Here is a 15169-nt window from a genome sequence, read left to right as displayed (position 1 = left end):
GAGAGAACAAGGCCCCATTTCACGAAGCGATATTGGTACTAAGATCATATTATCTACATTATGTACTTAATATGATCTTAGTGCCAATATCGCTTTGTGAAATGGGGCCTTGTTCTCTCTCTGGCTGTGTGTGTGTGTGTGTGTGTGTGTGTGTCCAAAACTACTTGACCAATTCCTGTCGTAGAGAAATGCATTGAAACCATTTTCTAAATTAATTTGGTGGGAAGCTTCCTTGACCCATGGAGAAACAAAATGATGAATTTAGTCATTGCGTTAGCAGCAAGGGAATCAATCCCAATCCAACTGCACACCAAGTGAGCACTTTACCACTGGGCTATGCCCTGCCCCTTGTAGGCCTATAAAGAAATGCATTTAAAATTTACATTTTTTATTTTATTTTTAAATTTGCAGATGGATTTTGCAAATGAAAATTGCATATATTTGTGCAGTTTGTATTTTTAAATCTATAAAGGTGACAAAAATAAAATGTATATGTTAGGATTAATCATTTACTGCTTTATTAACGTGTAAAATATGAAAAATATGTTTGTGGCGTCTATTTTGTCATTTTGTCATTTTGCAGAATATTGGTAGGTAGTTAGGTCCATCAGGGGGATTGATTGTATTAAAAATAGGGCAAAAACAGTAGAAACATTCGGGCAAAATGTGCTAACCTGAGGCCTTTTTAACATGTATTTCCATCATTTTACCAGCAAAATTAGTTGTTATGGTGGTAACCGATCAACTATCAATACTTCACATTTTTATGCAGTTCACACATCATAAAGAAAATTCTTATTTTTACTAATTTAGTTAATACCTATATGAAACATGGTGAGTACTTGTGTGAAGTGGTGGATCTAAATTATACAGTTGTACTAAAAATATATATATAATTTTTTTCAAAAGGGCATCTTGTCTGAAAGGGTGAGGTAGGAATTCGAACACCCCAAACAGCTCTGTATCTGCTCCTGGAGCCCATTAATGATCTTGTGCCAGATACTTGTTTTTGATGAATAACATTAGTCCAAAGGATGGGCAGGCAACAAATCTTACTAAAGTGTGAGAATGATGCGAGTTTACCACAAATGATAACAACAAACAAAATGTCACAGAACTCCTTGCTGACTACTTGTCTGGTCTTTTACATATGAACAAAGACATGTGCATCACAAAGGATACCCATTGTATATATCTGTTCCTGACCTCTGTTCCACAGAGAGGGTATCTCAAAGCTAGCACTGCATGCTGAATATGCTTCTTGTACCATAGCTGATTGTATGTTTACATACACAGTGTTCTAGCTACAATAAATAGAAGGGCACTGCGCCTGCCCCCATTTCGTGCCGCTCTGCCCCTGATTAGTGCCGACCTGCCCCAGTTCATTGCCATACAAAAATAATAAAATAATAAAATAAAAATCTTGCTTTTCGCTCGGTGTACAGAGTTATTACAAGTCTGAATTCCCAACTAAGAAACGTTTGACATTACCTCATTTGGTCACGTGTGAAAGTCCCACAACGGTACTGTGGCATGTTTTTTCGTTTCTTTTGTTGGGCCTTATGACTGCAGACAAACAGGCAGCTATTCTTCAAAAGGTTGATTGAGGAGTAATCCTAACTCTGTCACACACTGGACCACAAATGATGTAACTAATTAAGCATACACCCAATTGAAAGTATTCTAGACCTTGACCTTTAATAATAGTGTTTTTAAGGTGTCAGAAATTGAATGCAGTTGCAATTATATCCATACGCCAATTTATTTATTTGTTTGGTCCTTTTATTTCTTTATTTCTTGCTACTATCATTCAATTTTTTTATTTTTTTATTTTTTCAGAATTTGTTAAATATGGAAACTCTTTGTGATGCTGTGGACATTTTAAACAGTCATGTTATGACAAGAGCAAATCTGAATGTGAAGAAGAAAGGAAATCGTCAAGATGACGTACAGATGAATGCTTCAGCAGGAGATGTGTTGTTACTAGAGTCTCCAACCACTGATGTGGTGATCAAACAAGAGCTAATAGAAACTGATGACAACAATGCATCATCCATGTATGAAGTGCAGACAGCAGATGGTGAAGTACAGCAGATTGTTCAGTACATTCAGATTGAAAATGTTCCCACTGAAGGGCAGACCACAACACCGACAGATGAATACGAATCAACTCTTGAGGGAGAGGATTTTGAAGTGTGTGAGATAAACATGAGTGACTTGAAAGAAATTGCTGATGGTAAACATATACTACAAGTACTCTACGTCCCTCAGGATTTCAACATGGCATCAACAACAGGTGACATGAGTCAGAAATGTCTCATATGTAGTGAAAGTTTTAAGACTGTTGACTTGTTGAAGATTCATATGAATACACACAATCCCAGGCCACATTTCCGTGAACTTCGAGCCATCATGACACAAACAGATGAAAGTTTACTTCAAGGCAATACAGTCAACGTCACAATGCCTTCTGTTCAGTTTGAGAATAGTGAACCTGTTGAATCAGATCAACAGATAAATGCAATCGATGCAGAAAATATTTTGAACCCTGTGGCTCAAATTAATTCTAATTTAGGGGGAATGAAACACACAAAAAAGGTTTTATCAAAAACAAGCAATACATGTCACATTTGTTCAAAAACATTTGTCTCTGCTTCCAAGTTAATAAGACATAGCTATCTGCACACGGGTGAAAAACCTTTTGCTTGTGATATTTGTCATCGGCGTTTCACACAGATAGCACACCTAAAAGTACATGTGGAGCTTCACACAGGACAGTATGTTTACAGGAAACTTTACCAGTGTCCCCACTGTGGAAAAAAATTCACCTCCAAATCTAACATCCAGACACACCTCGTCATCCACACTGGGGTAAAGGCTTACAAGTGCCACCAATGTGGAAAATCTTTTGCACTGGCTTCGCACCTCAAGCGTCATGAATTTTCCCATACAGGTCAAAAGCCTTTCACATGTGGAACATGTGGGAAGTCTTTTACCACAAAGTGCTCAATGATAATTCACTCCCGACAACACTCTGGGGAACGCCCATTCTCATGTAATATGTGTGGAAGGTCATTTTATGATAAAACTCACTTAAGACGTCACATAAAATCACACAAAAAGTTGTATAAGTGTAATAAGTGTCCGAGCCGTTTTATGAATATTTTGATGTTGAATTCACATCTGAAAACACACAATACAGTGAATGATAGTATCCAAACCACTGAAGAAGTGGTTAAACTTGTTCAAAGCATAAGAAAATCAACACCCAAATTGGGTATACCGAAAGTGAGGAAATATCGTACCCAACAGCCTTTGTCGCCTTCTTTGCCAGTTGTTCATCTTCCTCCTGAAGAACCAGAGACTGCTTTAGAAGACTTTGCTTTAAATATTCTCAATGTAGGTAGTGTACTTCAACATGATGCAGCCCATAGCTATTCCCTGAAGAGCAAGCTTGGAGATTCAAAGGAAATTAAGAATAAGTGTAACCTGTGCGGAAAAGGTTTTGCACATCCTTCTAATCTGTTGAAGCACAAAAAGACTGTCCACTCATCACTTCGACCATACAAATGTGATGTGTGTCAAAGGTCATTTACTCAAAATGCTCATTTGAAAGTCCACAAAAAGACCTTGCATCCTGATCCTGGAGAAAAAATTTTGTATCAGTGTGGAGTCTGCTTCAGACAGTTCAATGTACAAAAAAATGCAGAGAGACACATGAAACATGTCCACTTGGGACAAGAACAAAAGAAAAATCTCAAGTGCAAACTTTGTGAAAAAACATTTGCTTTTCCAGTACAACTGAAGCGTCATTTGAAGAAACATGAAGATGAAACCAGTCGTGAGTGTGATCAATGTGGTAAAAAGTTTACTTCCCTCTGGCACTTCTCTATGCACTACCGAACACATACAGGCGAAAAGCCTTATGAATGTGAAGTTTGTTTGTTACGGTTTGGAGACCAGAGCACTTTGACCCGACACAAAAGGGGTACTCATGAAAACGTATCACGGGTAACTTGTGGTGTTTGTAAGAAAACATTTTCATCCAAGGGACATTTAGTGAAACATTTGAAAAGACACCCAGAGACTCGACGAGCTGTGTTAATGGCACAGGGAAGCGCCAAGGAGTATATGCCAGTTACTGCCAGCCAGAAATACCAATGTGGAGAATGCCAGGAGGAGTTTACTTACTTTGCAAATGCTTTTGCTCACATGAAAGTACATTCTGAAAATGGAGAAGTTCCGCTGAAGTGTCCTTTCTGTAATGCAGATTTTAGTGACATGAGTGCCATGAAAAAACATATTCGACAACATACTGGAGAACCTGAGCCAGAAAAATCTCAAGTATGCAACTTTTGCAGCAAAAGATTCTATAAGAAGAAAACCCTTAAAACACATTTGGAAAAGATGCATAGTACTATGGAAAGTAACAAAAGAACTATGAGGGTAAAATTGGAGTCAGAGCTGGCATCACAATCTTCAATTAATCACATAAGTTCAGTTTCAGGTATCACAGCTTTGGAAGCTAATGAACATGGTGAAGTGATGGAACAAACACTTCCCTTTTACTCCACTTCAGAAGAGAATAATGGAAACAATCAGCTCACTGTACAGGTGTTAAAACAAGAGGAAGGAGCAGAAGATGACATAATTACAGTAGTTGTGATGGATCCTTCTACTGCTTCTCAAGTACAAGATGAGCAAATCAAAAAGCAGCAAACACTGGAAAATGAGGCTGCCAGAGTTCTGCATTCCTTGAACAATTCTAAGGCTGCGATCATAGAACTGGATATACCAGCTCTTGAGGGTGCACAGCATATTGTTGAACCTAAAGAGATAGGACCAAGTACTGACAAGAAATAAATTTTGCAGAAATGTGTTTTGTCCATAAGACCTAAAAATATATATGTGCGTTTCCGGTTTCCCGACCTACCCTAATTTGATGTAGCAACTCTGAATTTTTTTTAATTAAAAAAAAAAAATCATGCTCCATGATTTTTTGCAATCAACAAACTAGATTCGGAACACCTTCGCTGAGTACAGTTTCTCAGTTTGATTCAATTAAAAAAATATGAAACCTGAAACACACAAAATTTTTTATGCCTAACTTTGAACTAATAGCATAGTACGTTTAAGTGAGTAACTGTATCACTTGAATACACAAAGACATTTGTAGTAATGATGTGGATATTCAGTTGGCATTGAATGTCGGTACTTTGCATATACTAGTATAAATAATCACAGCTCATTTAGCCTGTTAAAATCTGATAAGTTTGGGGTCATTGTTTATTTGGTTAGACACAATTTACATTTAATATAAGTGTTCTGAATACCATCATACCACATTCTTTATACAAGCCATGCTTGGGTAGCAGTATACAGGTAGCTCCATAGTCTACCCGGCGTACAAAGAGTTTGCTTTTTGGTTTTGTACAGATCCATGTTTGAAGGCTAATTATTTGGAATAGGAAGTAAATTCCTAAGGTTAGTGATAGCCAAGAAGTTATTTTTTAAATGACAATTGGTTTGTCGCCAGCAGTGCAAATGTTTTAGCTGTAATGAGGCTTGACAAAAGTGGGGCGTGATCATTTTAGGTAATTTTCAAACAAGCCGATTTTGTGAAAAATTGAATAGCTAAACAGTTGTTCAAATGAAGGTTTTTGTAAGGTTTGATGAGCAAGGTTTCCATGAATATATGTGTGATATCTGCCAACACCTGCTTGGATGTAGTTTGTATGGGTCATCGTCAGAAATGCACCCAAAATCATGTAGTTTGGATGCATGAAACATTTAACTAAAATATTTAAAATAAGTTCTCTTTATAATTATGACCCTTTTTGTATTTTCCTTTGTCTAAAAATATCTGCATCGTTCTTTATTTTTAAACCATAGGTGGGCATTTAGGATGCCATGGGCTAGTATGCATGCATAAATCTCACCTGAAGATTCACAAATAACTGTGGTCTTCTACCTTGGTTGATTAGGCTAGTTAAAATGTTTTGATTCTGTGGGTGTGGAAGGAAGAAAGGAAATATTTTATTTAACGACACACTCGTCACATTTTATTTACGGTTATATGGTGTCAGTAAATGAAAAAAGAATAAAGTTTGTTTTATTTAACAATGCCACTAGAGCACACTGATTTTTTATCTTATCAGCTATTGGACGTCAAACATATGGTCATTCTGACACTTTTTTTTAGAGGAAACCCGCTGTCACCACATAGGCTACTCTTTTACGACAGGCAGCAAGGGATCTTTTATTTGCGCTTCCCACAGGCAGGATAGCACAAACCATGGCCTTTGTTGAACCAATTATGGATCAATGGTCGATGCAAGTGGTTTACACCTACCTATCGAGCCTTGCGGAGCACTCACTCAGGGTTTGGAGTCGGTATCTGGATTAAAAATCCCATGCCTCGACTCGTGGGTGTGGATGATGTTTGGCATACTTTTATCAGAGAACTGTTCAAGCACAATCTCTGACTTTGTCAGAGTTCTGTCCATGACAGAGAGGGGGAGGTGTGTGTGGGGGGTGGGGGGAGTGATTTCGAGCTATGGCTTTGTTTCAGTTTAGGTCTCACCACACAGTTGACTTCTGGGTGAGAAGTCATTCATCACGGTCCACTATAGTTTCTAATTGTAACACATCATCACATGTTCACTTCTACGAAACAATAAAGAATTAAAACAATATGTATGTTTAATGGTAAGCCTTCTGGCTGTATTTTGCCTATGTTATTTGGTAATATTGTGCATTGACCTTTTGTCACGTGGGTGTATAGTGCAAGAGACAGCCGGAATGAATCGGTTAAATAACCACCTGTTCGGACCGGTACTACAGCCAGATGCGGTCATATTGCAAAAAACTGAGATGGAAATGTTCTCAATTTTGGAGTGAAAATAAATGCTTATTATAATGTATATTCGCAATAGTGTATGTTATTAGTGCCAATGAGAACCCATTCTATTGGCAATCTTCATTTGAAGTTGGGAAATTTAACTTGGGTTTCAGTGGCAAATGACATTTGTGTAGTGAGACCATAGTACCGGTATTGGCAAATGTTAGTACGTTGATGCACTTCAATATGGTTACTTCCAGTTGTTGCACCGGCCTCGGTGGCATGGCAGGCCATCGGTCTACAGGCTGGTAGGTACTGGGTTCGGATCCCAGTCGAGGCATGAGATTTTTAATCCAGATACCGACTCCAAACCCTGAGTGAGTGCTCCGCAAGGCTCAATGGGTAGGTGTAAACCACTTGCACCGACCAGTGATCCATAACTGGTTCAACAAAGGCCATGGTTTGTGCTATCCTGCCTGTGGGAAGCGCAAATAAAAGATCCCTTGCTGCTAATCGGAAGAGTAGCCCATGTAGTGGCAACAGCGGGTTTCCTCTCAAAATCTGTGTGGTCCTTAACCATATGTCTGATGCCATATAACCGTAAATAAAATGTGTTGAGTGCGTCGTTAAATAAAACATTTCTTTCTTTCCAGTTGTTGCTACACGAAATGCTCTTCAAAGCGCTTTGAATGCATTCCAGTTCAGTTCAGTTCTATTTATGACGTCACATCATATGAAAGCGACACATACCGTTTTGCAGGTTACTATTGTAGTTTAAAGGTAAAGGAAAAGTAGATTAAGTCATATCATGTATGGAAGCAAAACGACAGATAAATGACGTGATATGAAAGCAGCAGAACCCTCCTGTTATATGAAAACTCTATTTGATGGAGCATGTTCCAAAGCATTTCGATGCGCTTTCGTGGCTGATGTAGTAAGGGCGTCATGATCAACTTCCAGTTCTATTTCTCACTTCCAGTTCAAAGCACATTGGTGAAACCGTATTTGCTGAAACCGTATTTGCTGTAGCACCAACATAATTGATAAATAACAAAATGTGTGTGTGTGTGTGTGTGTGTGTGTGTGTGTGTGTGTGTGTGTGTGTAACAAAATAAATAGAAAAATCCCCAAAATGAAACTGCAAAAAAAAAAGAAAAAAAAAAAAAAAAAATCAAACAAACAATATTTGTTAATAATTTAGATGGATAAGCTGATACGGTTAAAGGTAAATTGTGCCATTTTGTGTGGGGTGTCCAAATAATCTGATTGAAATCAACTCTACTGGTCTACTTGTTATTAACTAGCGTCTCTACGAGTACTCGAACAGGGCCGAGTTTAGCAAGACTCGAGTCCGTTCACAGGACTCTAGTACCTGTACAAGGTAGAATATAATGATCAACTATAATACAGTGGACAATGTAGGACAATAATATAAACATTAAATATATAATAATTATATGATCATGCGCTAGTTTCTCTTTTTAAACTGGCTGTCTGTCCGTCACAAAACTGAACATATCAACCGGTTTCTAAATGCAATACAATAGCATGATTTGGCATCCATGTTCAGTGCTGGAATTAAGATGCATGGTGCTATTTTACTTTATTCCTTAGTCTCATCATCATCTAGTGTAAATGTCGGGTACTCGAGTCTGGGTCCAGTATGACCTTCGAGTACTCGAGTCCAAAATATATTGGACTCGTGGAGGCCCTATTATTAACCAGTTATTAATAGTTATTAACCAGTGGAGCTAATTGTAATCAGATTGAATACAAAATGTATACTTCCACCACCCGCTTGTTTCATCACATTTGTCTTTTAACATATTAATTTTGTCATCAACATTGTTTTTTAGTAGTTTTTCAGTCATTATGGTTTGATACAAGCAATTGCTCTTGAACATGTGTACAAGCGATTGCTCTTGCACATGTGTGCTCACACAAAATAATTTCAGAGTGGGATAAAAATTGCTCACCTCATCACACACCGGTATCACTAATTTACTTACTCAAAGTTACTCTGAAATTTGTACCTCGCCAAATTAAAAAAAGCTACCAGTTTTATTTTTAAGTGCAGAAGTGTTAAACTTCCATTTTTAATGTTTTGAAAGCTGTATATTGATTGGTATGTGAGACTAAATGTCAGTCATTGGACTACATGTAAGTATAAATGTTAATGATATAAAATATATCTTGTTTTGCTCAAGACTCTTGAGGAATGCCTCGTGCAGTTCTGTTTACCAGTTCTGTTTACCGCTGAGATGAATCAAATGTTGTAGTATGTTTTCTTTTGTTTATTTAATATTTTTATTACACTTCTATTAAACATTTATTAAACCATGACTAACATAAATCACACTTGTCCTGATGATCAAATATTGCAAGTCACCCAAATGAAACTGCTATGGCTATTAAAATTTACAAAATTTAGCTGTCAATATAACAAATGTTATTTTACTGTATCAGTCAAGCAGCACATATTGATGATCAAATATGTGAGTATAAACTTCCATGTGTTTTTTATGGTTAGCAAATCATGCATACATGTAGTCTAATGTCAAATAGCTAAAGTGGCCCGAGGGATTATGACAATCGAGGTGTTTCGAATGTTTTATAAATCACAATTGGAAAGCCTTTTAAAGCAACCAAATGTTCCGATTATAAATGAACTCTCAAAACACTTTTATTACCAATCTCTGATATTCTACTTTGTGAAGACCATATAATTATGTTTAAAACAATAGTAAAAATAAATTATTTAAAATTTTAAATCTAATAGCAAAAGAAAATTTACCAAGATCCTGTGCTCTGTAAATCATGTAATCATATTTTCATTTCTGGTTGATGTTTTGTTGTGCAAAATTGATGCTTTCCTTTGAATAAAGTATTTCACAACGAGCGCAATAGAAACGTGTTGCAGAGTTAATATATTTTACAGTGATGATATTTGCTTGTTAATTTTTCAATGGTATTTGATTGCTTGGCCATGTGATTGCAGTCTGTTTTCGCAGTCACCATATTACCAATAATATAATGTTTTTTAATTCAATTCCATTTATCCCCAAACGCCAGGTTCAAAATAATTTTTTCAAGTAAAATATATAGATTGTACAGCACTCATGCTTGCAGTTAACTTATGCATCACAGAGCAGTCAGTTCCAGATTAACTTGTATGTCACAGATTAATCAATTTATCATCATATTCTGTAGCGACCGGGGTCGTCACAGTGAAGCAACCAATAACAAGTCTCAAAAGTGACGAGGGGCATTCTCACATGGGTGTGTAAAAACTGTATCCATATCAATATTTAATAAGGTGCCTAGAGAGTAACAGTCTTGAGTTGTGCTAGGTTTTTTTAAAGAGGTTTTTCATGCACAAGCCAAAGGGCTGCTTTGTGCCCTGTAAAATGCAGACCTTGAGTGATTTTCTTGTATTGTAAATAGTAAGCCTACGGGCATTGGAGTACCTATCTTTCCCAAGTGCAGCTTTTTCACTTTGTTGATTCTGTTTGGTATATATCACATGATGCCTTCAGTAACTGGAACTTTCTTTTTAGATAGATAAATCTAGCAACACATCACATACACACACACACACACACACACACACACGCATATCGGCACTGAGCAATCGCTCTTCTGCATAATTTTAGGATGAGCAGTGTATTGCTCTCTATCGATTTTCAGACCATAATCATTGGTTTTTATTTACTGTACAAGACCAATTGTTGTTAGTTGGTATGCAGACAATAAAAACCGTTAAAAAAACGTACCTCGATGTCATATACATGTATCTGTAATTAACAGCAAAGTAAACATCTAATAAAAAGAGATATTAAATCTAATATACAATAATAAATCTATGTGCTTTGGTTTTGTTTTCACCAGTAGTCAGTAAGTGGATAAACTTGTACACTGAATACAAAGTTGTGAAACGTAAGATATACATTATATTACATGGTACAAGTATGACTATTTATAAGTAGTTTATGTGGATAAAATTACTTCACTAAGTTTGCAGTATTTTAAATCCAGCAGCAGTTTGAATTTAATTATGTCAGTAATCAAAATACTGCTGTCCAGATCACCATGGACAGGGAGATCTTTTTGCCTGTCATCCCGTTGGACCAACAATTATTTTGCATCCGGCAGGTTTTGGTTTGGTCCAGAAGAATTTGTAGCTTGCCGGACCCAATTTCAGCCTATTTCAATCCCTGTGTGTGTACCACTAATTAATATTAATTGAAATACAATCAGACCTCGTTTTAAGGACCGTCATTATTACAACATTACACCACCTGACCAAAAGTGTTAGGACAAATGGACATCAATGTTATTTTGTACTTTACACTGGAATTCACATGTTCCGACACTGATAGAGCAAATTAGGCACAACCAGACATAAGATATCTGTAAAATGCTCTTTACCACATTATTAAATACTGTAATCCAAGAAGCCGTAACTGATTTATGGGATGACAGTTAACAAGATACATGCAGCCACTATTTCTTAGCATCTTTGATCTTGTTGCGAGTTAATAATGTCTGCTAAATCTACAAAGATTTGTTACTTTTTAAAAATAAGCCTTTATAGTTGTTCAATTAAATGACACCTCAAATGTCATCTGTTTTATAGTGATTTGTAAATGCCAGAAACACAGCTATTAAGTGACGAATTGCAATAAAAAATCTTTTTTCAAATTTCCGATTCCAACCTACTCTAACATGATCTCTGGGCTCAATTGAATACCACCAAACAAAATTCGGCATATCTTTTCATAAATTTGTTGATAATGGACTTTAGAAATTTTCCGATCTACTGCATTTCCACTAAAGTGCCGTTTTGCAATAAACTGCCTTTTTCACCAGAAAGCGACTTTCTTATCTCGAAATCACTGCATGTTAACTGGAGGTGACGAACAATTTCCCATTCCAACTTTTATCAATAATAAATTACAATTTTTTTTATTTGAGTTTATTGCACGACACACTAATGCATTTTTTCAGTGTCTTTTTTTGCAATAAAGTGCCAAATTGCAATTTAAAAAGAATAATGTCCCTTTCGTTTCCTGTCACCGCTAATCCTTCAGTGGAGTATGACCGTTGATTACAGCTGAATAAGATCATGAGTCATTAAATAATCCTAGCACGGGGCATCTTTAATGATTGCCGCCTTCAGCAGTTCATGTTTATTTACCAATCATGTCTGACTAGAAACAATCTGACACTTAACATAACACCTCATTTGTTTCTCGAGACTCGGTAGAGTGACCATACATACAAGATGACATCATGTACAGCCAATGGGAAGTCGTCTACTGTTCAGTGAGGATGCTGAGAACCAATCGAATTACACCACCAGTAACTGCGTGTCACGGAAGTTGTTGAGTACCCGTTTGTTTTTCAGTTACGATCAGAGAATTACAATGGAACTTTACTTTGACGGGAAAATAAACCCAAAGCTACAGACATGGCCATATAAACACATTTAATTTATAATTTTTGAGATGATTGAAAAAGTAAAGACATAACCAGAGACAAAAAATAAACCAAAAAACGTCTTCACGACGATAATCTTGTGACCGTTATAGCAGATTCAACCTGTGATTTTGGGTGAAAAATAGTGACCGCTGGCCGTTATGGTCAGGTGACCGTTATGTACAGGTCAAATAAGGAAGGCAATGCATTGGGAGGGATTTATAGTGGCCGTTATAGGCAGGTGACCGTTAGACCAGGTTCGACTGTGTGTGTATATATAAATATATATATGTTTATATATATATATATATATATATATATATATATATATATATATATATATATATTATATATATATATATGTATGTATGTATGTGTATGTATGTATATATATATATGTATATATCTATACATATACATATACATGTATATATATATTCTTTAAAAAAAAGTAGGGGAACCTGAAATATACTAAAAGGCAAACGTTATGTGACATGGATTGTTTGGAGTAATACATTTGTGAATGAATTAATGGATGTAAACCAGAGAAAATGTGCATGTAACAGCTCAAAGAAATGCAACCAAGCAGTTGTTGCAGAGATTGCATGCTTTGTGCAAGAAACATGGAATATTCGGGAGAAATCCTGTCCAGTGTTAACCATAAAATGCCAGACATTCAGGAGCAAATCATTGCCACTCTGTGCAGCCTTCAGAAGTCCATTAGTCCAGAAGTCTGAAAAACACCATTAGTGAACTGTTTGATGCAATTTCATCATGCCATGCCTCAATGAAAATGACAGATGGCGAGTCATAGGGATGCTTGAATCTGGGACCTTGCAGCGTGATGTCACATGTCAATTCAACGTCCACAGAAACACCATATGGCACTTACAGATATGATATCAATAAAACAACAAGATCAGGGACCACCCATGACAACCCCTCGCCAAGACATATGGCTGATCCTTCCTCAGATCTGGAATGGCATTCCCAGGAACTTTCTCTAGTGTTTAGTGGCCTCAATGAGACAGGCCTGTATCAATGCTCTAGGTGGACACACTCGCTATTGTGTGAACTTCGCTCTGGACCCCCTCTAGTGATGTGGCTCATTTGCATATGGCAGGTGCTCCCTTTTCATGGACTATTGCTCGTTTCCATACCTTCAGACATTGCTCTTTCCATGTTATAACGTTTCATACATGGCAGTAAAAACGTATCATCAATTATCTTTGTCTTTTGTGTGTCACAATAACTTTTGCCTTTTAGTATATTAATTATTAGAACATACATTTTGACCACAGACCAAAACACATTCCATAGTTTGCACATGCATTATGCAGTTGCCCCGTACACGTGCGTGGGGTGTCATTCTCGATTGTGACAATTTCCAGGAAGGTCAATTAATCACTGTGGAACATTATTTCTGTCGATCATTTTGATTCTGTTGATCATTTTGTTTTTAGTCATTTTTATTGTTTGAATTTGCAATTTACTGATAAAAAACATCACCTACTTTTTTTGAAGAGTATATAGAGGGATGGGTAGAAAGCTACAGAGTGATAGAGAGCTAGAGAAGAGGGAGGGATATAGAGCTAGAGAGAGGGAGGGATATAGAGCTAGAGAGAGGGAGGGATAGAGAGCTAGAAAGAGAGAGAGAGCTACAGATAGAAAGAGAGCTAGAGAGAGATAGAGCTAGAGATAGAAAGAGAGAGACAGGGATAGAGAGCTAGAGAGAGAGAGTGATAGAAAGTCATGGAGGGAAAGAGGAAGGAAATGGTATTTAACAACACACTCAACACATTTTATTTACAGTTATATGGCATCGGACATATGGTTAAGGACCACAGATATTGAGGTAGGAAACCCGCTGTCACCACTTCATGGGCCACTCTTTTCGATAAGCAGCAAGGGATCTTTTATATGCACCATCCCATAGACAGAATAACACATACCATGGCCTTTGATGTACCAGTTGTAAAGGAGGGAGTCGTTGAGGGAGAGATAGACGTGAAGGGGGAGAGAAATGCAGAGAGAGGGGTGGAGAGAGACGGAGGGAGAGACGGAGGGAGAGAGGAGGAGAGAGAGAGAGACGGAGTATACTTTATGTACATAACATATACTTTTTGCACACACATAAGCTTGAATACATTGGCTATAATTGATTTACAAAACACTCGATTGATACATAGTGTATTTCTGATAAACACCATACATATAAAGTATACAATAGTATCATCAACTAAAGTCTCAAAATTGCATACTTGTATGCACATGAAATAATATAACATGCATTTACCATGCTCAAAGTATATCCAGTATACAGTACTTATATTAAGTATACATTACAAAATAAAGTATGTGTGTGAATTATATACTGCATGCATACATAATATGCTAGGCAAATCAGAAATGCCCGTCCTGCATCAAATATGCATGGTGTATGTCAAACATTAACAATTTCATTAAGTTTACATTGCTGACATGAAGTATTTATTACATAAATCAAGTATATCCTATGTACAGGGAGTATACACTAAGAAGACAATGGGATGGGATCTAACTCCGTCGACAAAGAGTTTGTTTGAAGCGTTTGGATTGTAGGATTTAATTCTCTCTGTACACTAATTATCTGGTTGTGTTTTCCCAATCTCAACCATGGGTCAACTGCTGGCATATCAAAGTCCATGGTATGTGCTGCCCTGTCTGTGAAAAAGTGCATACAGAGAGACTATGGAGGGTATTTGAAAAGAGGACCCAGGAGGAGTTTTAGTAGCAAGTACTGATTATCAAAATCTACAAATTTCATCAAAATATCTTGATCACGTGTGAATAATGGTGTAAAGGAACAAA

General features: G+C 36.9%; 1 protein-coding gene across 1 annotated transcript in view; it reads left to right on the top strand.

Moving 5' to 3' along the window:
- Positions 1-4877, top strand: part of LOC121370645 (zinc finger protein 585A-like) — a 31790-nt gene extending 26913 nt beyond the window's left edge. Inside the window, exon 2 of the mRNA XM_041496015.1 lies at positions 1840-4877. Coding sequence (XP_041351949.1) covers positions 1852-4863 — 3012 coding nt within the window. The 5' untranslated portion in view covers positions 1840-1851 and the 3' untranslated portion in view covers positions 4864-4877. The remainder of the gene's footprint in view (positions 1-1839) is intronic.
- Positions 4878-15169: the final 10292 nt, after the last annotated feature.

Source organism: Gigantopelta aegis, chromosome 4, assembly GCF_016097555.1.
Source record: "Gigantopelta aegis isolate Gae_Host chromosome 4, Gae_host_genome, whole genome shotgun sequence".
Taxonomy (NCBI): domain Eukaryota; kingdom Metazoa; phylum Mollusca; class Gastropoda; order Neomphalida; family Peltospiridae; genus Gigantopelta; species Gigantopelta aegis.
This window is presented reverse-complemented; position numbering and strand designations above follow the sequence as displayed.